Source organism: Carcharhinus amblyrhynchos, chromosome 7 (genome assembly GCF_965287045.1).
Source record: "Carcharhinus amblyrhynchos chromosome 7, sCarAmb.v2.hapA, whole genome shotgun sequence".
NCBI classification, from domain to species: Eukaryota; Metazoa; Chordata; class Chondrichthyes; order Carcharhiniformes; family Carcharhinidae; genus Carcharhinus; species Carcharhinus amblyrhynchos.
Window position 1 is genome coordinate 86051238 of NC_137330.1, and position 25723 is coordinate 86076960.

A 25723-nucleotide genomic window follows, 5' to 3' on the forward strand; every position below is an offset into this window, starting at 1 on the left:
GACACACACCGATGACCCTGAAGAAAGCCTTGCTGTGAGATTTAGTGCTCTCAGAACTTTACTTAAGCAATGCTACAACGAACTCCACTTATTGAGACTCCCTGTGGTTCGATGCTTGAGCAGCCAATTACATTGAAGAATTTCTGGTCAGTCAACCACGAAATTAAAAGCATTAATAATCAAATGACTTCAAAAATTTACACAGTACAAAATAGGATCATATATATGAGATAGAAGTGTAATCTGGTAATTGATCATGAGACATTTTAGGTATTGGTGAAAAAAGAGATTTTGTCAAAAGGTTTTCATCTTGCACTCATCAGGACAATTGGCTAGAAAAGTAATGCAAGGGAAGACAACACATTTGTACTATCTGAGAAGAGTGCGGATTGTTGGTTGGTAGGTGGGCTCTAATCAGAGGTATTGCTGTAGAGAATACAGCAATTGATAGTGGCTGACAGTTAATGCCAAATATTGCTAATAAATGTAGCTTCCAGTACATGCAACACACCACACTGCAAATCCAAATGACAATCTTAAATTGGTTGACCGTGTAGGTCTTAACACACAGGATTGTTTAGCAGATATTGTCCAAACACTGAATCACGTTTAATGTTGGGCACTCTGTTTTTAGTTTTGCAAGCACAGCTGGTTAGGTACAGTCTGTACCTTGCCCATTGCAAACAGCAGAAGGGACATGCTGTTTGATACCATCTGCCAGACTTTGGGACGTATGACCTAGCATCGCACTGGCACAGTTTCACACTGCTACTATGCAGTAGCTACACAAGTGGTATTTGCCACTAACATGTTACCATTAAGCTAAAAGGACATTCTGCTCAGTAAACAAACGAGTTATGTGGCATATTAATTTCAGTGCCATTGTGGTGTAGTATAGAGCATTTGTGTGCATTGGAAGCTACATATCAATACATAGGAACAGGAGTAGGACATTCAGCCCCTCGAGCCTGTTCTACCACTCAATGTGATTATGACTAACCTGTGGCTTAATACACAAAACCTCGTTCTTTGCAGACGGAAGGAACATGTACACACACTGCATCTGTTTCAACTAAACAAGATAAGTGACATCTATTCCTTGGTTATACCTTGACCAACCAGAGTTGAGCTGTCTGGTTTAAATTTCATACCCTTGGAGCCCGTCAAATCTAATAGCAAAGTACTGCAGAATATACAAAATAAAGACCACACTACAAACATTTGTTAGATCTGGTGGGACTTTTTATTCCAGGTTTTATTTGATTCACATTTCCCTTGCATTGCTTTTCTGGCCAAATTTTTTTTAAACTTTATTCCAATCCAATCAAGTCAAATTAAACCCAATTCAGAGTCCCAGTCTTGTCAGCTTTTCTGGCCAAATGTCCTAATGAGTGCAAGATGAAAACCTTTTGACATGATGGGATTCAAACCTGCAAGCCCAGAATATTACCTTGAGCCTCTGGATCATGAGTAAAGTGACAAAACCACCACCTCCACTTTTGCGCTTCTTTTCAGTTGTCCTTAAAATCATAGAAACCTTCTTTAGACCAATCCCTGTGATGTTAGTGGGTGGACTAGAAGGATATAGGTTTGCCTTTTATTTTCTTGGCTTCACTGAGACTAAAAAATGCAGCTGAGTTTAGCAAATTTCTATTTACAGATAGTGTCAATATCAGTTGTGAACGACGTTTGAGTGCATTTCCTTTTGAATCTACTGCTGCAATTTGATATGCGTACTTTGTTATTATTCAAAGCAGCAAAGGTAAGCATTGCCTCTTTGTTTTTCTTACTTCTGATGTTCCTACTATTTACGCAGCGTTTGTGAAGCTGCTTATGTAGGCCACTTGCAATATTTTATGCCAGGTTGCTTGTGCTAGCATAGGCCAGGCAAAATTTAAGTGTGCTGCATAATTAAATGTATAGGCCACACACAACAAAATTTAGGGATTTCATCGCGCTGTTGCCCTATTCCCCATACTCCCAACCCCAACAAGCAAAACAGATAGCTTTTTAAAATTTATGCTTGTGTTCTGAGATCTTTGATCAAGGGAAAAAAACTGTAGTCCTTTTTCTGCTGCTTTGTGTGGCTATATAACTACCACTGGTGAAACTGGTTGCAGTTAAATACATTTTTGATGTCTGATTTTACAGAATGGGATTTAAAGCAATACAGTTTTATTTGTAAGCTATTTTTATAAATATACATGTCAAGATCTAGCTTAAAACTGTTTAGCAGCTGTAACAGATTTTGTTGAAATGAACTAAGTTAATACAATAGTTGTTGAAATTCCTTGTTACTTAAAATTCATAATTTCAGCTTGAAGTGTTAAGTGTTTCCGAAGCCTGAATGCAAGTTCAACTCCCCCTTAAAGGGCCTGAACACTCACTCCCAATGTACTAATAAAGGAATTATGTTTTGATTCTTGTGTGTGATGTGAAATTCAAGACTTACCTGTCTGTTCAGGCAATGGACAGGATCCTATTAAAGAGCTGGTGGTGTTCTTTAGTAGCCTGACCAACCTTTTCCTTCAACCAACAATGCACAAAGCAAATCAACTGGTTATTGATGTTTGTATGGTGCTGGCATGTGTAAATTAGTTGCCATTTTTGCCGATGTAACTATTTCTACAAAAGTAGTTAACTTCCTGTAAAATGCTTGTGGTTCTTGAGGGCACAATCAAATGAGAACATAAGAACTAGGAGTAGGCCATTTGACCCCTTGAGCCTGCTGTGCCATTCAAGATCATGGTTGATCTTTTCATGGATTCAGCTGCACTTAGCCACCCACTCACCACAACTCAATTCTTTCACTGTTCAAAAATCTATTTATCTTCGCCAGAAAACGCAAATACAGGTAGTTTTTTTTTCAGAATGGTTGTCACTTTTATTCTATTGTTGAAACTCAGTGCATGTCAGCGTAATGTAAAGATGAAACTCCTCTCGCAAGATTTAGATCAGATTTAGGAGGATTTGACCTGTCCTAAATCTTTAATAGATCCTCTGCTAGGAAAGCTTTCTAAGTGCTTAGTGCTTTGAGTCAAATGCACTTGAATTTCAATTTGTTTTTAGTAAGTTGCTATTTTTAAGCTACTGATGTAGTAATTTGGGAAATAACTGCTTTAATTTTGTCTTTTTTGTAAAGAACTTAAAATGAGATGAAGCTATTACTCACTTGGGATAAACTAGGACTGCTTCCCACTTTTTATTTTAAATGTTCCTTTTGTCATGGAATACATATTTGTGTGAATAAATACTTTAAAATTTTAGAAGGCACCAAGACCATCTGCTTAGAATTTGCATTGCATAGAGAATTGGAAGGGAGTGTTTATTCATTATTACAAGTACTGGATAGTTAAGAGGGGCTTGAATGAGTACTTGGATAGAGGAGGAACTTGAAGGGTACAGAATGGAGCTGATAAATGAATAGCCGAAGTCTCACTGGCAACATTTTCATTTCACAGGATATGGCCAGGCCATATCCAACTGCAAAGGGATCTTGTTCACTTGGGTCAATGGGCTGACGAATGGCAGATGGAGTTTAATTTAGATAAACGTGAGGTGATGCATTTTGGTAGATAGAACCAGGGCAGGACTTAGTTAATAGAGCATTGGGGAGAGTTACAGAACACGAAGATCTAGGGGTTCATGTTCATAGCTGCTTGAAAATTGAGTCACAGGTGGACAGAGTGGTGAAGAAGGCGTTCAGCATGCTTGGTTTCATTGGTCAGAACATTGAATGCAGGAGGTGGGACATATTGAAGTTGTATAAGACATTGGTAAGGCCACTCTTGGAATACTGAGTACAGGTCTGGTCACCCTATTTAGAAAGGATATTATTAAACTAAGTGCAAAAAAGACTTACTAGGATGCTACTGGTTTGAGTTATAAGGAGGTAGACTAGGACTTTTTTCTCTAGAGCATAGAAGGCTGAAGGGTGATCTTACAGAGATCTATGAAATAATGAGGGGCATAGATTAGCTAATCTTTTCCTAAAGGTAGGGGAGTCTAAAATTAGAGGGCGTAAGTTTAAGGGGAGAGATACAAAAGTGTCCAGAGGAGCAATTTCTTCAGAAGGTGGTAAGTGTCTAGAACAAGCTGCCAGAGATGATGATAGAGGCAGGTACAATTTTGTCCTTTAAAAAGCATTTAGACACTTACATGGGTATAGAGGGATATGGGCCAATTGCGGCCAATTGGGATTTGCTTAGGGGTTTAAAAAAAGGTGGCATGGACAAGTTGGGCAGAAGGGCCTGTTTCCATGCTGTAAACCTCTGACTCTCTCTCTAATGCCCATCCCTCATTATGAGAAGGTGTGGTGAGCTGCTGCAGTGCATTTTTTAAAAAAAATCATTCGTGCAATGTGGGTGTCACGAGCCAAGCAAGTGTTCTTTTTTTGTCCATCCCCAATTGCCCTTGAAAAGGTGATGGCGAGATGTTTTCTTAAACTGCTACAATCCATTGAGTGGAGAGTTCGGGAGTTCAAGGATTTTGACCCTGTGACGGTGAAAGAGCACTAATATAGTTCCAAGTCAGGATGTTGTGTGGTATGGAGGGGAACTTTGTAGTTAGTTGGTGTTGCCATGCATCTGTTGTCCTTGTTCTTAGTTTAGAGGTTGCATGTTTGGAAGTGCTGTCATAAGAACATAAGAAATAGGAGCAGGAGTAGGCCATCTAGCCCTTCGAGCCTGCCCCGCCATTCAACAAGATCATGGCTGATCTGAAGTGGCTCAGTTCCACTTTCCTGCATTCTCCCCATAACCCTTAATCCCCTTGCCTTCCAAAAACCTATCTACCCGTGTCTTAAATATATTTAGCAAGGAAGTCTCAACCACTTCAACGGGCAGAGAATTCCAGAGATTCACCACCCTTTGAGTGAAGAAGTTCCTCCTCAACTCTGTTCTAAACTGCACCCCGCCCCCGGGAAGAACCTCTCCACCTCTACCCTATCCATCCCTTTCATCATCTTGTACGTCTCAATGAGATCTCCCCCCATCCTTCTAAACTCTAACGAGTACAAGTCCAGTCTATTCAGCCTCTCCTCATAGCTCAACCCCCTCAATTCTGGTATCAGCCTAGTGAACCTCCTCTGCACTCCCTCCCGAGGCCAAAATATCCTTGCGCAGGTGCGGCGACCAAAACTGTACACAGTACTCCAGCTGCGGCCTTACCAGTGCCCTGTACAGTTGCAGCAAGACCTCCCTACTTTTATATTCAATCCCCCTCGCTATGAAGGCCAGCATCCCATTCGCCTTCCTGACCACCTGCTGCACCTGCAGGCTGGGTTTTTGCGACTCATGCACAAGGACCCCCAGATCCCTCTGCACCGTAGCATGCTGCAGCTTTTTGCCCTGTAAGTAGTAGTCCTTCCTACCAAAGTGAATAACCTCACACTTGCCAACATTGTATTCCACCTGCCAGGTCCTCACCCACTCGCTCAGCCTATCTAGATCCCTCTGCAGACTTTCCACACCCTCCGCACAATTTGCCACTCCACTAATCTTTGTGTCATCAGCAAATTTCGACACCTTACACTCGGTTCCCTCCTCCAGATCATCTATATAAATGGTAAATAGCTGAGGCCCCAGCAATGATCCCTGGGGCACTCCACTAGTCACCAACTGCCAATCTGAATAGCACCCACTCTGCCTCCTATTTGACAGCCAATCCCCAATCCATGCTAACACTCTACCCCCCAACTCCATGCCCCCTAACCTTCTGTAACAACCTTTTGTGTGGCACCTTATCAAACGCCTTCTGAAAATCGAGAAACACCACATCCACCAGTTCCCCTCTATCCATCGCACTAGACACATCCTCATAGAATTCCAATAAATTTGTCAGACACGACTTCCCCTTAACGAAACCGTGCTGCGTCTGCTCTATCAAACAATTCTTCTCAAGATGCCTCACTATTCTCTCCTTGATTACGGATTCAAGCATTTTTCCTACAACAGACGTTAAACTAACCGGCCTATAATTCCCTGCCTTTTGCCTGCTACTGTTTTTAAACAGCGGTGTAACATTAGCCGTTTTCCAATCTTCCAGCATTTCCCCGGAATCCAGCGAGGTTTGGAAAATAATCACCAAGGCATCCACTATCAAAGGAGACTTGGTGAGTTGCTGAAGTACGTCTTGTTGGTGGTGCACACTACTGCTACTGTGTGTTTGTGGTGGAAGGAGTGATCATTTGAGAAGATGGATTGGGTGCCAGTTTCAGGCTGTTTCATCATGGATGGTATTGATCTTGGAGTATTGGACTTGTAGTCATCCAGGCAAGTGGAGTGTTCCTTTACACTCCTGATTTTGCTTCGTAGATTTTTTAAATTTTCACTTACAGACTGTGAGCAGTACTGACAAGCCAACATTTATTGCTCATCCCTAATCACCCTTGATAAGGTTGTGCTGAGCTGCCTTGAACCACTGCAACCCCTGTGGTATAGGTACATGCACAACACTGGTTAGGCAGATGGACGGGTATGGGTAGTCAAGGGGTGAGATGGGCACTGCAGAATTTCAGGACGCTGATATGCTGTTGTAGCTGCATATTTATGTGGCTGGTCGAGTTCACTTTCTGGTCAATGGTAGTCCCCAGGATGTTGATAGTGGGGAATTCCATAATGGTAATATAATTTAAATGTTGCAGAGAGATAGTAGGATTCTCTGGTTGGAGATAAATTACCAGACTCCTGTGTGGCATGAATGTTACTTCCCTCTGGGGGGTAGCCGGCGGCGCAGGGGAGGCGGTGGGGGTGGGGGGCCGGCGGCGCGGGGGAGGCGGTGGGGGTGGGGGTGGGGGGCCGGCGGCGCGGGGGAGGCGGTGGGGGTGGGGGTGGGGGTGGGGGGCCGGCGGCGCGGGGGAGGCGGTGGGGGTGGGGGGCCGGCGGCGCGGGTGGGGGTGGGGGGCCGGCGGCGCGGGGGAGGCGGTGGGGGTGGGGGGCCGGCGGCGTGGGGGTGGGGGGCCGGCGGCGCGGGGGAGGTGGTTGGGGGGCCGGCGGCGTGGGGGTGGGGGGCCGGCGGCGCAGGGGTGGGGGTGGGGGGCCGGCGGCGCGGGGGAGGTGGTTGGGGGGCCGGCGGGGTGGGGGTGGGGGGCCGGCGGCGCGGGGGAGGTGGTTGGGGGGCCAGCGGCGCGGGGGAGGCGGTGGTGGTGGTGGTGGGGGGGAGGGGAGCGGGTGGGCGGCGCAGGGGAGGCGGTTGGGGGGGGGGCAGTGGCGCAGGGGAGGCAGTTGGGGGTGGGGGGCGGGCGGTTGTGGTGGTGGGGGGGGGGAGCAGGTGGGCGGTGCAGGGGAGGCGGTTGGGGGGGTGGCGGGTGGCACAGGCTGCTTGAGGAGTTGCAAATAGTACTTACTGAACATTTGTGCATTAGTCAGCAAGCATATCTACTTTTGACCTTCTGATAAATTAAAACCCCACCTCCGAAGACTGGATTTAAAAAAATGTTGAAATCAAATCCTCAGTGAAACATTGAAGTCCATCAAGGCTGCTTCTCAAAATTTTGAGCCATTCTGAATTTTTTGAGATGATGAGGGGTGCTTTAATATGCTTTGCCAACGATTCTAATAACATCAGTGTAACTGATAGGATAACTTGACTGGAACTGATCTCCATGCAAATTTTTCTTAAGCATTTAATTGCTTTAGTGATATCAGGTAATCTATGAAATAAAATTGTAATCTGTTTGAATTGGGGTATAATTGTGATTAATCAAGACCACTGCTCACTACTGCATTGCACTTAGATCTGAGAAACTTGTATCCATGCACAATGCATGGAGAGATCTGTGAAATGCCTTCAAAGGTGGTCTAAGGAACATGTATTCATGCAGAACACATAGTGAGATGCCTTCTAAGAAAGCTCCAGCATTTTGTGAATGAAGTATGATTATTTCAAACTTCTGGGAATGACAAGATATGATGGTAGCAAGTGCATGTGAAAACATTTTAACTATATTTAATGCTGAATTTGATTGAGGAAAATGCAACCCAAATTAGTGCTAGAATGAGAAAAACTGAGTGAATGGTGTAAAAACAAAATGTTGTCACAGCAGTGAATGCATGATGAATTGAAAGGCTGATGTTGTGGATTAGAAGCATTTGAGAAGTTTAAGCAAAAATGCGTATGGAAAATTAGTAGTTTTCCTAAAGCCACTGGTGCAGAGGAAGAAGTAAGCTATATCCGTGGATTGGAGAGAAAAGGTTAAATTTCTTTTAATAGCTGGGAGATGAGTGAGAACAGTAAAATCCAATACAATTTTTGAAAGATTCTTTTGATTTATTGTGACATTTATTGGTATACAATGAAAAGTGTTGTTTCCTGCAGTATTGATGAGAGTTGTAGCAAATGTGCTGAATTTTCTTAGCCTCCTGAGAAAATAGATATGTTGGTGGGCTTTCTTAACTATAGCATCAATGTGGAGAGGCCAGGAGAGATGGTTGGTGATCTGGACACCTAAAAACTTAAAGCTCTTTACCATTTCCACTTTATCACCATTGACGGGCTTGTCTTCCACTATGCTTCCTGAAATCAATAACTATCCCCTTCATTTTACTGACATTGAGGGAAGAGATTATTGTTGTCGCACCATTTCACTAGATTCTCTATCCCTTTCCTGTACTCCATTTCATCATTGTCATGATGACACCATCAAACAATGGTGATGTCATCTGCAAACTTGAAAATTGAGCTGGAGAGGAATTTGGCCACACAATCATAGAGGTAAGAGGAGACAGCCTTGTGGGGCACCGGTGTTGAGGGTGATCATGGAGGTGTCTTGCCTAGCCTAACTGATTGTGGCCTGTGCATTAAGAAGGCTAGGATCCAGTTGCAGAGGGAGGAACCAAATCATAGGCTATAGAGTTTGGAGATGAGTTTTGTAGGAATAATGTTGACAGCTGAGCTATAGTCAATAAATGAGTCTGACAAGGGTGTCCTTGTTATCCAGGTGTTCGAGGGTTAACTGTAGGGCCAGGGAGATGGTGTCTGCTGTGGATCTTTTGTGGTGATTGCCTGGATCTGCTACAATTTCCCAGTCTGGGAGACCGGAGTTGATCCACATCATGACTAACCTTTTGGAGCACTTCGTAATGATGGATGTCAGAGCCACTGGTGTCTTGTTATTAAGGCACGTTGCCTGGCTTTTCTTTGATATAGGGATGATGGTAGTTGTCTTGCAGCAGGCAGGGACCTCAGTTCAGTGTACAGAAAGGTTAAAAATGTTTGCAAATACCCCAATCAGCTGGATTGTGCAGGATCTATGTGTTCGTTGGATACTTCATCCATGCCAGTTGCTTTCTGTGGGTTAATTTTCAATAATGCCAATCTGCCATTTGCAATGGTGACCTGGGTACCAGTTCAGCCGAGGCTTCCAGGGTGGGTGATGTCCTGTTGCTGATCTCTTGCTCATAGAATGCACTGAGCTCTTTGAGGGTGCATTGTTACTGGTAATTCTACACACCTTTATCTTGTCTGTTACATCCTGTAGACCTTGCCATAATCAATGTATGTTTGTGTGGCTAGCCTGGGACTCTAGCTTAGTCCAGTATTGTCTCTTGGCATCTTTGGTTCTCTGATATTTATCTAGATTTCTTGTACAAGTCAAGGTCGCCCGACTTGAACACCTCAGACTTGGACTTAAACATGCAGTGGCTATCCCTGTTCCTTTGAGTTTGCAACCATAAATCTAAAGCTTGATACCAGAGCACAGAGTTGCATCCACCTGCTCAGACTATGCCAGAAGATATTTCTGAAAATGGAAACCCAAAGAAAGTTGCTGTGAAATCAATGTCATGTTAACAGCATTTGGGGCACCCAAGATTCAACAATGGGGGAAAAGGCCTTAATCATAAGGATACACAAAGGAAAGATAACTGCATGTTCTACATCATTGAAACAGATGACTCTACTATCTTTGGGTTCAGCAATTGCAAGGAGCTGCAGCTGACCTCAGGTAAACAATGAGGTGAAGGAGGTTACACTGAGGATTGAAGATGGTGCATCTACTGATCTAAAGTGAAAGAAAGGTCTGCTACTGATGAGACAGATGCTTTGAAGATTGAGTATTGCATCACTAAAGATCTGGTGAAGAAACCAGTGATTCATATCCCACATAAAATGTCAATAGTGCCAAAATAAAAGCTCGAAAGAAGGCTCCAAGATATGAAAACAAAAAAAAGTGACGGTCAGAGTCTGCAGATGGCAAGGGAGAAGCACGTGGATATGTTCACTTGATGTCATAGGACTGTTGCAGCTTATCTCCCAGATCCCAGGTGTTGGTCTGCTCTTGTCCTTACTGATCTGTGGGTATAATAAGGAAAACAAGATACAGCAATACCTTACTCCCACACTTACCTCAAGTCCCAAGCACACTCTGCAGCTTGCACTCTGAGTAGAAGTAAGCCATTCAGCCCATTGAACTGTTCCCATCATTTTACCATTTATATAGATGATCTGGAAGAGGGAACCGAGTGTAGGGTGTCAATTTGCTGATGACACCAAGATTGGGGGAACGGCAAATTGTGCGGAGGGTGTGGAGAGTCTGCAGAAGGATCTAGATAGGCTGGGCGAATGGGCCAGGAAATGGCAAATGGAATTTAATGTTGGCAAGTGTGAGGTGGTGCACTTTGGTAGGAAGAATGGTAGGAAGGACTATTACTTACGGGGCGAAAAACTGCAGCAGGCGACAGTGCAGAGGGACCTCGGGGTCCTTGTGCATGAGTCGCAAAAACCCAGCTTGCAGGTGCAGCAGGTGGTCAGGAAGGCGAATGGGATGCTGGCCTTCATAGCGAGGGCTGCACCTGCGCGAAGATATTTTGGCCTTGGAGGGAGTGCAGAGGAGCTTTACTAGGCTGATACCGGAGTTGAGGGGGTTGAGCTATGAGGAGAGGCTGAATAAACTGGGCTTGTACTCGTTAGAGTTTAGAAGAATGAGGGGAGATCTCATTGAGACGTATAAGATGATGAATGGGATGGATAGGATAGAGGTGGAGAGACTCTTCCCGCTCAAAAAAGACAGTAGGACTAGGGGGCACAGCCTCAAGATAAAAGGGGGGCGGTTTAGAACGGAGTTGAGGAGGAACTTCTTCACTCAAAGGGTGGTGAATCTCTGGAATTCTCTGCCCGTTGAAGTGGTGGAGGCTGCCTCGCTCAATATTTTTAAGATGCGGGTTGATAGGTTTTTGATAGGCAAGGGGATTAAGGGTTATGGGGAGAGGGCAGGAATGTGGAACTGAGCCACAACAGATCAGCCATGATCTTATTGAATGGTGGGGCAGGCTCGAAGGGCTAGATGGCCTACTCCTGCACCTATTTCTTATGTTCTTATGTAAGAGTTTGGTTGATCAACCACTTCAATGCTATTTTTTTCCTTGCTATTCACATGTCTCTTTACATTATTGGCATTTAGAAATCTATAAGCCTCTACTGTAAACATGCTCAATAACTGAACCAACAAAGACCTATATGATAAATTCACAACCTTCTGGGTAAAACAAAATTCTCCTCCACCTCGGTCCTAAGTGGCTTCTGCCTTATTTTAAAATTATATCCCCTGGTACTCAAACAGGGGGAACATCTTGCCTGCATCTACCCTTAAGCTTTTTGCAGGTTTCAATGTGGTCATCTCTCATTCTTCAAAACTGGAAAATACGAGCCCCACAGAACAGTATCCCCAATCTCTCTTGACAGAACAGTCCTGACATCTTGGGAACAGATCAGGTGAACCTTCACTGCACTCTGTCACTGATAGTGATATCCTTCCTAAGAAAAGGGAACCAAAAACTGTGCATAGTTAGACTACATGTGGAGTATTAAGGTGCTATATAATTGAAGCAAGATTTCACTATTCCCATAGTCAAACTTTCTTGTGATAATGACAAACTTATTAGCCTTCCAAATTGCCACCTGCATTTGTATGTTGACCTTCAGTGACTTACTGATGACGTGGAGATTCTTTTGTACAACTGCATTTTCTAATATTTTATCATTTAAGAAATACTCTGCACATCTGTTCCTCCTGCCAAAGTGGATAACCTCTTTTTTTTTCCACATTATATACCATCAGCCATGTTTCTGTCCACTCACTGAATGCGATTTTCTGACCATTTCTGCTGACTGTGAAATCCTGCTGCAGGTTTCCTGGCGTGAGAGGGTGCAAACAACAGTGATGGGATTGAAAGACCTCACTGCTGGCCACTGACTGGGCCATCTCTATCACCACACAATTCCACAGGTGTGTGGAAAATCCAACCCACTAAGTCTGGACAAATCCTCTTGAAGCTGCTTTGCATCTTCCTCACAACACACTCCCACTAATCTTTGTCATCCATGAACTTGGAACTATTAATTTGGTCCCCACATGCAAATCATTATATATTGGGGTCTGAGTACTGATCACGACCTGCCAATGCAGTAACTCTTTTGTTTTCTGCCTGTTAACAATTCTTTAAAGGGGGGGCGGTTTAGAACGGAGTTGAGGAGGAACTTCTTCACTCAAAGGGTGGTGAATCTCTGGAATTCTCTGCCCGTTGAAGTGGTGGAGGCTGCCTCGCTCAATATTTTTAAGATGCGGGTTGATAGGTTTTTGATAGGCAAGGGGATTAAGGGTTATGGGGAGAGGGCAGGAATGTGGAACTGAGCCACAACAGATCAGCCATGATCTTATTCAATGGCGGGGCAGGCTCGAGGGGCTAGGTGGCCTACTCCTGCTCCTATTTCTTATGTTCTTATGTTCTTAATCTATGCTAGCATATTACTACTTACCTCAGGTGCTTTGATTTTGCTGACCAAGCTCTTGTGGAACTTTATGAAAAGCCATATGAAAACCCAGGCATGCTACATCCACTCACTCCCCTTTATCAATTCTATTTGTAACTTCCTCAAAAATCCCCATAATTTCCTATTCATCAGATCCAGTCCTCCCTCCTCAAGCTGAATATGAAATTTAATCGTATTGGGATCGCTGTTAACTTACGGTGCCTTCACTTATTAATTAGGCTTGTCTCATTACATATTACCTGCTCTCTGGTTCGTTAGAAACCACCCCAAAACACTCTGAATTCATTTTCCAGGCTATTTTTGCCAATTTGATTTGTCCAACGTAGAAGTAGACTAAAATAAGCCATCATTATTGTGGTACCTTTCTCAAGCCACCATTTCTTCCTGAATTTGCTGTCCTGCTAGTTACTGTTAGGTGCCTGCAGTGACATCTTGCTGTTGCTATTACTTGTCTCTACCCAAACTTAGAAACTGGGGCTACAAAAAGTGTTAAGTATTATAAACATACCAACTTGTCATATTTACCACAAATATCTGAAAATACTAGAATAATGCTAATTTTACATTTTTTGGCATCCAGCTTAAAGCTCCTACTGTGCAATGCTATTGGCATTATGTCAGTTCTATCACAGTTTTAACCCTGTCATGTTTTACCATTTGTGTGCTGTCTCAAAAAGATGTTTGTGGATTGGAAGCTTGATAACTTGCCTGCCTTCGTTTAAATTTGTGCTAGTTTTAGAATGACAAATTATAGGCATAATGCATTTAATTTCACACTTTGCTGTTCTTGCATCTAAGCTAAAATGATGAACAATATTGTACCTTAGCTGAAGAATGATATTTGTAAAAATTATTTGTGGTTCTATAGGCAGCATTAATACAATGAGTAGCTGGCTTGTAGCCAGCGCCTTCAGTTTTTTTTAGGATTCTGTCTCTGTCCAGCAGTCAGCTGCTTATGCAAGCATTATCCCATCCTGTACCAACCACAGCCAAGGGGAAAGGCTGTGCTACTAATTTGGTGCTAGTTCTGTATCGGCTGAAAGCTGCAAGTGCTGTAGGAGTATTCCAGCATACTGTGACATCCAGCTGAAGAGACATTTATAGCCTCGTTGTATTTGTGTATGTCACTGTTGTTGTGGCAACCATTTTAATAGGTGGGTTCTTTATTTTCTTATGGGTTTTTTGTACATCAGTTTTTTTTTCTGTGCAAAGCTTAAGTGCTTCTGCAGGAAGGAGAAAGGCGTGCACCAGGATCTAATTGTGAACATTTTGCTGCAGGTCAAAAGATGTAGTCCTGCTAGAGCAATGTTTAATTAGGACATGGAAGGTGGGGAGCTGTAGGCCCCCAAATTCTGCACGGATGTTGGTACTTGTCAGCTGTTAACATTCGCTGAAAAGGAATCTACTCTAAATGCACAGAAGAACTGAGGGCTTGTGGTTTTTAAATCCATTTCAGTAGGCTGCTGGATCAGTGGCAACAAAAAAGTGGCTCACTGGCAAAGACAATCATAACAGCATGCCTGGCTCAACCACTGCTAGCAAACAGAGGTTGAAAAAGACTAGTGCAAAGTCAAAGCTTCATGGTTTATTCACTATTAATGAAGAAGATGAGCTCAAAGCTAAAAATTCCACAAGGCCTAAAGGTATGTATCAAATTACTAGACAAGGTATTGTAAACTGTGCTTTGCAAATTGATGTACGTCTCTTGTGCATGATACATTTAAGCTAATGCATGTTATTTTGCAAATTTTTGTTAAATAGTTTTGATTTTCCTCCAGGTGTACTTTCCAGGATTTAAAACTGAAGTTGGTTTTCTAAATGTGCAGTCATGCTGCAAATACAAAATGTTGCCTAATATTTATCAAATATTCAACAAAATTATTGTAAACATTCCAAAAATGAGGTGTGTATGTCTTTATTAGGAGGAGGTTACTGATACATTTTGTGTGACTGATAATGGTACATAATTTTCAATCTAGTAAAATCCTACCACTTTGAATTTCTATTGGTTAGCTTTGAACAATTCTGTTTTCCTTAGCAGCGGTGCCTTTCAGTGATAGCACTGACTGTGTAATGGCTTCATACAATATAATTGGTGCTTTGATCGACCCAGAGCTGCAAATTGTAACATACTGCTGTTTTTGTACACAGAATACAACAGCATTAGATGAGAACTGTAAAAGATTCTGCTTTTCTTGAATGACCTTCACTCTCTTCCCATGATTATGTGGGTAAAATGTGAGGCTTTATTTGCTGGGCCCCACATCTTGTTCTGTTTACCAATATTTTCTGTCGACATTAGGTTTGACTGTAAAACTCTGACATACTGCCTTCTATTGCAGAAAAACAAACAATAAAATCATACTTTCTGGTGTTTATTTACAAAATTAAAATGTCCAATCTAATTCAATTTTTTACTAATTGACTTAACCATACCTGCTATTTGGTGACTTGGACTAGTCCTGCCAGTGCATTTGGTTAGATTTCTGCCCCTTGTCGTTGAATTCTCCCAAACATAATTATTGGTTGTGCTTTGTCTTGCCAAAACAGTATGCAAACTAACAATTTTTCTTTTGAAATACAAGAATGCAGTATGTCCTTAAATCATTCCCATGTTGACTCAAGTAGGGACAAATGCAGCGAGCTAGCTCTGTTTGTCTATGTAAATGTGAGTTCATAATTCTTGTACGAGTTAGGCTCAAAATGCCTGTCTTCAGGACAGTTTTTCTTCTGTGTTAACAAAATCCTAGTCTGCTTTCATAGTACTATTTTCACTAATGTAAATAAATATTTTTATATATGGCATAAAATAAAAGATACTACAAGCTCCTACTGAATACTTGGCTTCTATAAATTGCAAGTTCCTGTCAAAGTTTTTATAAACACTCAATTCAAGAATAACATGATTGGACATTAAACTTTATTTCCTATATCAGTAAAATGTGGATTATGCACAATTCTATAAAATTTGACTTCTATATTGCAGATTTTTCACCAGAATTTAAAATAATTTTTCCAGAACTTATTGATCCAATTATTTTCTATCTACAAATTAGTGTAATAATGCTTTTGAATGTAGGAAGTATTAAAATGTTTTTTCTCAGATTTCAATTGAAGAAATTTGGAAAAATTAATATCAAAAATAAATGAAAAGGCCTGACTTGGATCCAAAAGAATGGACAGAATTTATCCATGAATGGAGCAACTCATTTATTCTGTTTTATAATTGGCTTCAGCTTTTCATTGTATGTAAAGTCACAGGGGGCAAAAGTTTAAATCTTACCTATTTTTGCTGTATGAAAGACTGAAATTTATAAGGCACTTTTTGTGAACACTGGCTGTCTGAAAGTGCTTTAATCCGTTGGAGCATTTTTGCAGTGTAGTCACTGTCATAATGTAGGAAAATGACTTTGCCACACATTTTGAAAAAGCCTTCTGAAGGTAGGCCATGATAGAGTTGCTGCTAACTGAAGGTTGATTTTGGAAAAAGCTTGTGATTGGGTGGGTCATAATATGAAGATGGTGAATAATCTTGATTTCCAGCTATCATATTTGTATCTCAAGTTGGCAGAGTTATCCCTCGTGTATGATGCAGTAGTAACTCAAAGGGATGAAAAAAGTGGTCTTTCTCCTGAAAGCACAGTCTTCTGTAATGGTGCAATTCACTACAATTGAAGCAGCTATTTACATAGAATCATAGAATCCTACAGTGCAGAAGGTGGTCATTTGACTCATTGAGTCTGCACCAACCCCTATCCCCACAACCTCAGCTCTATCCCCATAACCTCACAACACCTATATCTAATAGCAAAACAGGAAATGCTGGGAAGAGTTTATCTCAGATTGACAATTCACCAGAATTGCGGAAAGATGGAAATAGGTTATCAGCGAGTGGAGGTTCAATGGGGGAAGGATGGAAAGCAGGAGCAATTGAATGACATAGGTTTCATGGTGCAAAACGCCAGAAGTAGTAGTAATACGTATGTAAAGATGTGTGTAGATGAGGTGTGAATGGTTGGATTGCTGCTGTCTGAATATAAATTAAATAAGGAAAGAAACAGATTATGGTCTAAGATTTTTGAACCTAATGAGTTCTGAAGGCTGTAGAACACCTAGTTGAAAGGTGAAGTGCAGTTTCTCAAACATCCATTGAGCTTTTTTGGCAGCTTTAAAACAATTAAAGGATGACATGCTTGGGGTCATGAGTTTCTCACATGGATCTTCATTAATCTGACACACTGATTCTCAATCAATAGATAAATCACTGGGTACACAGGGTACAGTGTCCTGTGAAGTTGTAGAACCTGCATGTAACAGTTGCTTCCTTTTTTCTTCTCCACCATTGCTTTGCCTCAGACCTTGTATTTAAAGCATGATGCAGCTTAATGGACAAGTTGCCACTTTGAAGCTCCAACAGTCATTGATGTCAGTGCTGCTAAGTTTCAAGGAATGCTTCAGAATATCTTTTAAGGAGTTCTCTTTTGCTGCCTTGGAAAATTGACCATTTGAGTGAGAAAATAACTTGACTGGGGCAATGGTTTTCTGCTTTCCAGACACTTGTGTCCAGTCCATTTGAAGTTGATTTTGCAAGAGCTTTGTCTGAGTCCTTGTGGATATGTTTCAAGGAGGATATGGTGTTTGTTCCCATGGAATCTGGAGGATTTGGCAGAGATGATGCTGATAGAATTTCTTGAGTACTTTTATCAAAGATCAGTTGCCCTCTCAGTATTAAATGCCACCTAGATAGAAAACTCTTTAACCTCCATTGCTTTCATGCCAAAACTAAACTGGCCACCTTAGACAAACACGATCTACTGTTTGTGAATAACTCCAATGTCGTTGCCCACTCTGCATCTTAAATACGAGTTTTTCAATTCTGTTCTCAAGAAACTTGTCTGTCTTTGAATATTGCCAAAATAAAATTCATCAGCACACTTTTTCTCAAATATTTAACTTTCCATATATGTTCAAAAGATTTTTCAATACATTGAGTACTTCATGTATCTTGGCAGCAGCCTCCTCAGGCCACCATTTGACTAGTAGGTCCAACACCAGGTTAGCTGAGCCAGCTCAGCCTTCTATAGGCAGTGAGTGTTTGACAACAAAAACATCTGCAAGTCGTCAAATGCGCTAGTGTACACAGCAGTTGTCACCACACTCCTGCACTGCAGTAATGTTATCAGTGGCACAAAAGGGTTATTCCATCAGTAATGAACAGTGTAGCAGGCCTAGGACAAAAAAGTCGGTGGAGCATGATGGAGAATTGAAGTGACAAAAGGACAGGAAGCTCGGGGTCAAAGTACCCCTTCTTTTGGCAGTTAACTTTATCATCTTGTTATTGACCCGTCAGCAACTTGGAACAATTGCTCTTTATTTAATCTACCTTCGTGATTTTGAAAATCTCTTAAGTATCTCTGCAATCTGCACAGTTCTAAGGAGAACAACCTAACCTTGTCCAGATTCCTCATGTAATTGAAGCCCTACGTTCCTGATACCTATTTTAATAAATACCTTCTGCACCCTCTCTAAGGCTTTGCTATCGTTCCAGAGTTGGACACACTTCTCCAGTCGGGATCGAATCAATGTTTTATAACATTTTAACATTTCCTTTCTTAATTCTTTTGCCTCTTTTGTAAACATAAAGATCCTGTATGACATTTTAAATATCCTGTTTCTTTGTTAAAGACTTTAAAAAGCATCTTAAAGAGAGAGGTGGACATTTTAGGGATGAAATTCAATAACCTGGGCTATAAGCAGCAGAAAATATCCATGCAGTTTTGGAATTTAGAAAATCAACAATGCACAAGAAATCTGATGGGAAAAATTACATGTTGGGAAGGTTGTGGAGGGATTTGAAAGCTAAGGTGAGAATTTTGGCACCCAGGTGCCAATATAATGTAGGAACTAGGATCAGGAGCAGGTTAATTGGCCCTTTGAACCTGCTCTGCCATTTAATATGATCCTGGTTGATCCTCTGTCTCAATGCTATCTTTTGGCTTTCTCCATATACTCCTTGATGCCATTAAAATCTAAATAATTATCTATCTCTTTCTTGAATACATTGATTTGGCCTCCTCAACCTTCTGATTCAGAATTCCACAGGTTTACTATCCTTTGAGTGAAGAAACTTTTCCTCGTTTCAGTCCCAAGTCGTCTATCCTGTATCCTGAGACTGCGTCCCTTAATTCTAGATTCCCCCAACCAGGGAAAACATTCTCTCTGCATCTAGTCTGTCCAGTCCTGTTGAATTTTGAACGTTTCAATCGGACCTTCTCTTGTCCTTCTAAACTCCTAGTGAGTACTGGTCCAGTTGAAACAATCTCTTCTCGTGGGATAGTACCGCCAACCCCAGTATCATCCTCATGAACCTCTGCTACCCTCTATGGTAGATGTACCCTTCCTTAGGTAGGGAGACCAAAACTGCATGGCGTATTCCAAGTGTGGTCTCACAAAGGCCCTGTTTAACTGCAATAAGGCACCTATCTCTACTTGCAGATTCAAATCTTCTTGCTATGGAGGCCAGCATACCATTTGTCTTTCTAATTGCTTGCTACCCCTGCCTCTTTATTTTCATTGACTGGTATTCAAGGATGCCACACTTCCCAACTTATTTATTTTAAATTATGCTCTTCCTTGAATAACTTCACACTTAGCTGCATTGTACTGCATCTGCCATATAGGTCAGCAAGCAGATGGGGTGATGGGTGAACAGGACTTGTTGTGGGTTACAATACACACAGTAAAGCTATGGATGAACATTTGTGTACAGAGGGTGCAAAGTGGGAAGCCAGCTCACAAATTGAATAGTTATGTAAAGATGGTAACAAATGCTTTGATTAAGGAATTCGAAAGCAGATGAGTGATGTCGGTGACGAAGAGAATAAGACGACAGAAGCTTAATTCTGGACCACATAGGATGCTGAGGTTGCCAGCAATCTTGTACAGCCTCAAAGTCACTAGCTTTCGAGGTTTCCCTCTCACTATCTCAGTGAGAGGGAAACCTCGAAAGCTAGTGTTTACTATCAAATAAATGGTTGGACTTAAACCTGGTGTTGTCAGACTTTTTACTGTGTTTACACCAGTCCAACGCCGGCATATCCACATCATCAGCCTCAGTGACCAGGAGGTGGAGTTTTTGGCAGAAACTAAAGTTAATTGCTTTGGTTTTGCAAATAATTGCAGGAAATTTCTGCTCATCCAATGTTAGGCATCCAACAAATAACATCCAAAAACTAGAGGCAAAGGAGCAGTTGAAAGGTGTCATCTTTTTCCACACGAAAGTTATTTTTTAATAATATCAAGGAATCACGTGCAGATGAGAGAGTACCAAGGGTGGTTACTTGGGGGTTTCTAGAAGTGTGGTGTTGGAGTGGATAACAAAATCTTTATCATTGACTCCAGTCAATGGGTTGTCATTGTAAGCTTTTGTCAAGGCCATAGTTGCCATTAAAAATATTTAAGTTACACCATATTTGACTGCTATTGAAAGATTTCAATTAAAATAGATTCCATTTGTAAATAAGCCTCAATTAGACTTTTTTCTCTATCTCTTGGACATGAAAATTTTGGCATGAGTGTTGATTGTTGTGAAAAGTAGGCTGTATTAATAACTCACTGAAACAAGGGATTGTTTACAAAGTTGCTGATCTTTAAGTGATAAATACCAATGAAGTTGAATATCACTTCTGAAATTTTCTGTCATGCTGCCTGATAGCAGACTGTGTTGCCCAGAGTGGCACATGCTCCGAATATGCAATCTGCTTTCACTTTTGTTCATGTTCTAGCCAAAGGCATCAAATTCAAACCTAGCCTTTAGGATAAAAGTCAGACCCTGCTTAAAATCTTTAAAGGTACTAAAAGATGACTCCATGCATAAATGTAATCATGTGAAATTTAATATTTTGAACTCCTAGTCAATTTATCAGAATGAGGAAAAATGACTTTGGAAAGAATTTGTGGGAGCCTCATGGGTGATTATGTAATCATCAATGGTGAGTTTACATAAATAATGCACATCAGTGGACAAAGGAATTTGTAGTAATATCTGCAAAAGCACATGAAAATAGGAAATATATGTAAATGTTAATATTTTAGACAGCTAAACAAATATTAGCACTCGTCAAAGTATGGTTTTAGAGGCTGATGACATGGAATTTCCTTCCACCCCAGATGGTGGGAACTCCCCTCTTTATCCATCTCCCATCACTGTTTCCCCCACTGATTTGCTAGATGCTAACCTGTGTCTTTTTCTCCCCATCATAATCTCTTGATGCTGCCAAAACCCACCATTCCTCTCCATAATCTGGCTTGCCTTAAAACTTCAAGGAATATATAAAGATAACTGATGGCATAGTGGTGATGTCACGAGTAAAGCTGAGAGCCTAATGTCCTGGGATAAAGGTTCATATCCCATCATGGCAGTTAGTGGAATTTTCTGAAATTGAAAGCTAGTTTCAGTAATGGTGACTAAAGCTATCAGTTTTATTAAACATTCATCCATTTCACAGTATAAAAGGAAATCTGCCATCCTTGTCTGATCTGGCTTGCATGTGGTTGACTCTTGACTTTCCTAAAGTTCCCCAAACTACTGCAGAAAGGATGAACCAGATGGACTAGAGGTGTAAGAAGGCAGTTCACCACCAACTTGAGGCAACTATGGATGATCACCAAATGCTCATCTTGCCTGCAAACATCCCATGCATTTTTAAAAATGTTACATTAATATAGAGACTACACTTTCAAAGTACATTGCTACCAAAATGTGCTGCTGGGATGGTGGAGAAAAGACGCTGTAAGTATTTTTCTTTTCGGCATAGGTATGAGAGAAATGCATTTTTGTTTGATCAAAAATGTTGCTAGACCTAATTGCCATGATTATTGGTAGTAATTTTTGGTGTACTGTCCCCTTTAAAAATGTATCTACCAACTGGGACATCGAGAAACAATGTAATATTAAAAACTATCGTAAAACATGCTTCCTGCATCAGATGCATGCATTGTGTTTTTGCTACCCTGGAATTTCGGATTCAATCGATAACTCTGCAACAAAGGGAAACAAAATTTAAATTGGCTACAGATTGTGGGTGTTGCTGGATTGTTATGGACTTATCTCATTTCCACTGTGTGCTGAAAAATTTTCCCAACCTTACCCTGCAACACTTGAATTTCTCTCCACCCTCCCTCCATAGGCAGCTTGGGCATTTTCCCCAAACTGTTTTGAACCTCACTACATTGTGGAAGAACCAAGTGTGGATGTTCCACCCAAGAAATATAGAAATGCATGCAATGCAATTTGACTACTTGATCATAAGTCAGTAACTCTGCTTTCATGACATAAGACAACTCATCCAAGCTTCAGTGAACTGTCATGGAAGACCCAGTAATATGTTAGTGATGATGCAACGCACAAAACAAGGGGAGCTGAAACAAAAGCAGGAAATGCTGAAAAGTCTCAGGTCTCAGCTCTACGGAGAGAGAATAGAGCTAACGTTTTGAGTCTGGGTGACTCTTCATCAGGTCTCAATTCTCCCCAAATCCTATTACCACTTATTAAATCTATTATTGACCCCTCTCTCTGCTGACAGAAACAAGTCTTTCTTATCCACCATATCTAGACAAGTGTAATTATATGCACCATAATTAGATATTTCCCCAGTCTCCTTTGTTGCAAAAACCCCCAGCTGATCTAAATCCTTTCTCATATTAAAAATTTTCCATTACCAGCAACTTTGTTGTAAATCTTTGAGCCATCTCTGGGTTAAAATGACTTTTGCCTCATCTAATGAAAGTAATCCACCCCATGTGGCTGTCTTTTTAACCACCTTTAACAATCTGTTCTGCTACCTTCAAGGATCCATAAAGTACATACCTAAGCTCTGCTCTTCTACATTGTCCAGTAACTTAACATTTGTGTTTTTTATTTGCCCTCCCCAAATGCACTACCTCTCGTTTCTCCAGATTGAATTCCAGTTAGCATTATATTTGGCACCTGACAAATTGCATATTTTTTTTGCAACCTGCAGCTTTCTCATGACTGGTCATATAACAAATTGTTGTCTCCTTTTCAAATTTTTTAAATCATGCTCTTAACATTTTAATTCTAAACCATTGATATAAGCCATGCAAAGAAAGGGAAAGGGTCTCCCAGTCACAAAAACAATATTCACCACTACCTTTCTACCACTGAGCCAATTTTGGATCCAACTTGCCACTTTTCTTTTAACCCAGACCAGAATGTCACATGGGTGGTGTTAAAAGCCATGTTAATAGATCAAACATGCTGTCCTTTTGAACACACCCTTGCTAACTACTCGAACAAGTTCAGCCAATTTAGTCAGCAACTACCTTGCTTTAAATCCATGCTGACTGACCCATTATAATTTTTGCCCTTCTAAATGATTAAAATTGTCCTTTAGGGTTTCCAACATTTTGTCCAGCTAGGTTAAATAGACTGGCCTGTAATGGTCTGACCCTTTTTAAACAATGATGCAACTTATTTTCTCATTTGTTAGGGAAACCATTAAACATGGAAAGTGTATTTGGTAATTTCATTCTCATCATTGTTTGTTTTGATTTTGCAGATTTAGGCCAGTCTCAGACTTCAGTTCTATTTTAATATCTTAGTATAATTGCCACTATTTAAAACTTTTGAAGAATAGAATCCTTCTGGCATTTTTTTAGCAAGCGTTCTTGCCTTCAATTTTATTTTCCTGTTAGTGTTTATGATTTGAATGTCACTATATCGCACTACAAATGGTCACGGACTTGTGCCTGCAAACTACTTAGCACAGATGAGACTAGAAATTGCCTAAGTTCAGTTATACGTTTATGACAAGGAAGATACAAGTTCTTTATTTGCAATATTAATGAAGGTTTATTGGAGGACATGTCCAGTGTAAAGATATCTTTGTGCAAGTTTGACAATAATACAGGGTGTCAGGAGACCAAATGCTTGTTAAATTAATCATTGTCTGGATGTTGAATGTTACTTTGACCAAAGGGTCATAACGCACAGTGTTGTACTATTTTACCATGCCAAAACTAACTAATGATTTGCAGTGCACTCTGAGAATTGTCTCTTCATGCATCAGTAGTTTTCCAACATTGCTAGTTGTGATTTTAAAATTATGATTGAGTTCTGTAATACATAGCACAGCTATGTGAAAATGCAATTTCTATTGTTTACTGTGGAGGAGAGGCATTGAAACATCTAGGATATACTTAATTACTTTGGCTGGTAGAAAGTCACATGAACTACAGTTAAAACTAAACCTTTTCTGTATGCAAATAAAATATGCAACTTCCATGAGTGATTTCTGCCTTCATGGGTGTGGAACACAATACGTAACACTAAGCTTGACTTAACATTATGTTGACACATCAGATCTGTGCACAATGAATTGCTTTAAGTATTAGAAACTAGAAGTCTATAAAATGAATAGAATTATTCAAAGCAAAACCTTCCATCCAATTATATACATAAGAACATAAGAAATAAGAGCAGGAGTAGGCCATCTAGCCCTTTGAGCCTACCCCGCCATTCAATAAGATCATGGCTGATCTGAAGTGGCTCAGTTCCACTTTCCTGCTTTCTCCCCATAACCCTTAATTCCCTTGACTACCAAAACCCTATCTACCCATGTCTTAAATATATTTAGCGAGGTGGCCTCCACCACTTCAACGGGCAGAGAATTCCAGAGATTCTACAGAAACTTGAATCATTTTGAATCCATTGTATAACAGAAAAAGCAGAACAAGTGATCGCAAAATGAACACATATGGTAGGACTATTGCCATCATAAATTAAATTTAGATTATGTATAAACAAATCTGTATTGTCAGTTTTAAGTTTAGGTTTAAATTTGCAGGGAGGCAACAAAAGAACAAAGAATACTGGCTAGTGCAGTTAAGCATGTTTTTTTTTCACCATTAGATTTGCATTTGGACAACTACTGTTTAAATGCTTTTTAAAAGACAAATTGTACCCGCTTCTACTACCTCTGGCAGCTTGTTCCATACACACTCCACCCGCTGAAGAAATTGCTCCTCTGGACCCTTTTGTATCTCTCCCCTCTTGCCTTAAACCTATGCCCTCTAGTTTTAGACTCCCTATCTTTGGGAAAAGATATTGCCTATCTAGCTGATGTATGTCCCTCATTATTTTATAGACCTCTAAGATCATCCCTCAGCCTCCTATGCTCTAGGGAAAAAAAAGTCCCAATCTATCCAGCCTCTTTATAACTCAAAACATTAAGTCTTGGTAGCATTCTAGTAAATTGTTTCTGCACTCTTTCTAGTTTAATAATATCCTTTTTGTAATAGGGTGACCAGAACTGCACACAGTATTCCAAGTGTGGCCTTACCAATATCTTGTACAACTTCAAGATGTCCCAACTCCTGTATTCAATGTTCTGACCGATGACACCAAGCATATTGAATGCCGCCTTCACCACTCTGTCCGCCTGTGACTCCCTTTCAAGAAGTTATGAACATGTACCTCTTGTTCTGTAACTCTCCCCAGTGTCCTACCATCAGCTGAGTAAGTCCTCCCCTCGTTTAATCTACCAAAATACACCATCTCACCTTTGTCTAAATTAAACTCCATCTGCCATTTGTCGCTGGCCCAATTGATCAACATCCCATTGCAATTGGAGATAACTTTCTTCACTGTCCCCTATGCCACCAATCTTGGTGTCATCTGCAAACTTACTAACCATGCCTCCTATATTCTCATCCAAATCATTTAATATAAATGACAAATAACAGTGGACCCAGCACTGATCCCTGAGGTGCACTGCTGGTTACGGGCGTCTAGTTTGAAAAACAACCCTCTACAATCGCCCTCTGACTTCTGTCAAGAAGCCAATTTTATAGCCATTTAGACACCTCACCCCGAGAATAGAAAAGCAGAATATATTTCAAAATGAAACTTGTAAATGTTGATGTTTGGAGGGAG

The 25723-nt window shown here is 41.0% G+C and overlaps 1 protein-coding gene across 3 annotated transcripts in view; it reads left to right on the forward strand.

Moving 5' to 3' along the window:
- The window catches only part of LOC145345100 (ensconsin-like), a 126760-nt gene that overhangs the window by 10988 nt on the left and 90049 nt on the right, over positions 1–25723 (forward strand). Inside the window, exon 1 of one of the 3 annotated variants that reach the window (XM_080192702.1) lies at positions 13832–14411. The exons of 1 other annotated variant lie outside the window; for it this stretch is intronic. In XM_080192702.1, the coding sequence (XP_080048828.1) occupies positions 14285–14411 (127 nt within the window). In that variant the 5' untranslated portion in view covers positions 13832–14284. Of the gene's footprint in view, positions 1–13831; positions 14412–25723 lie in introns of those variants that run through there. One more of the 3 variants, XM_080192704.1, reaches the window with a different exon arrangement.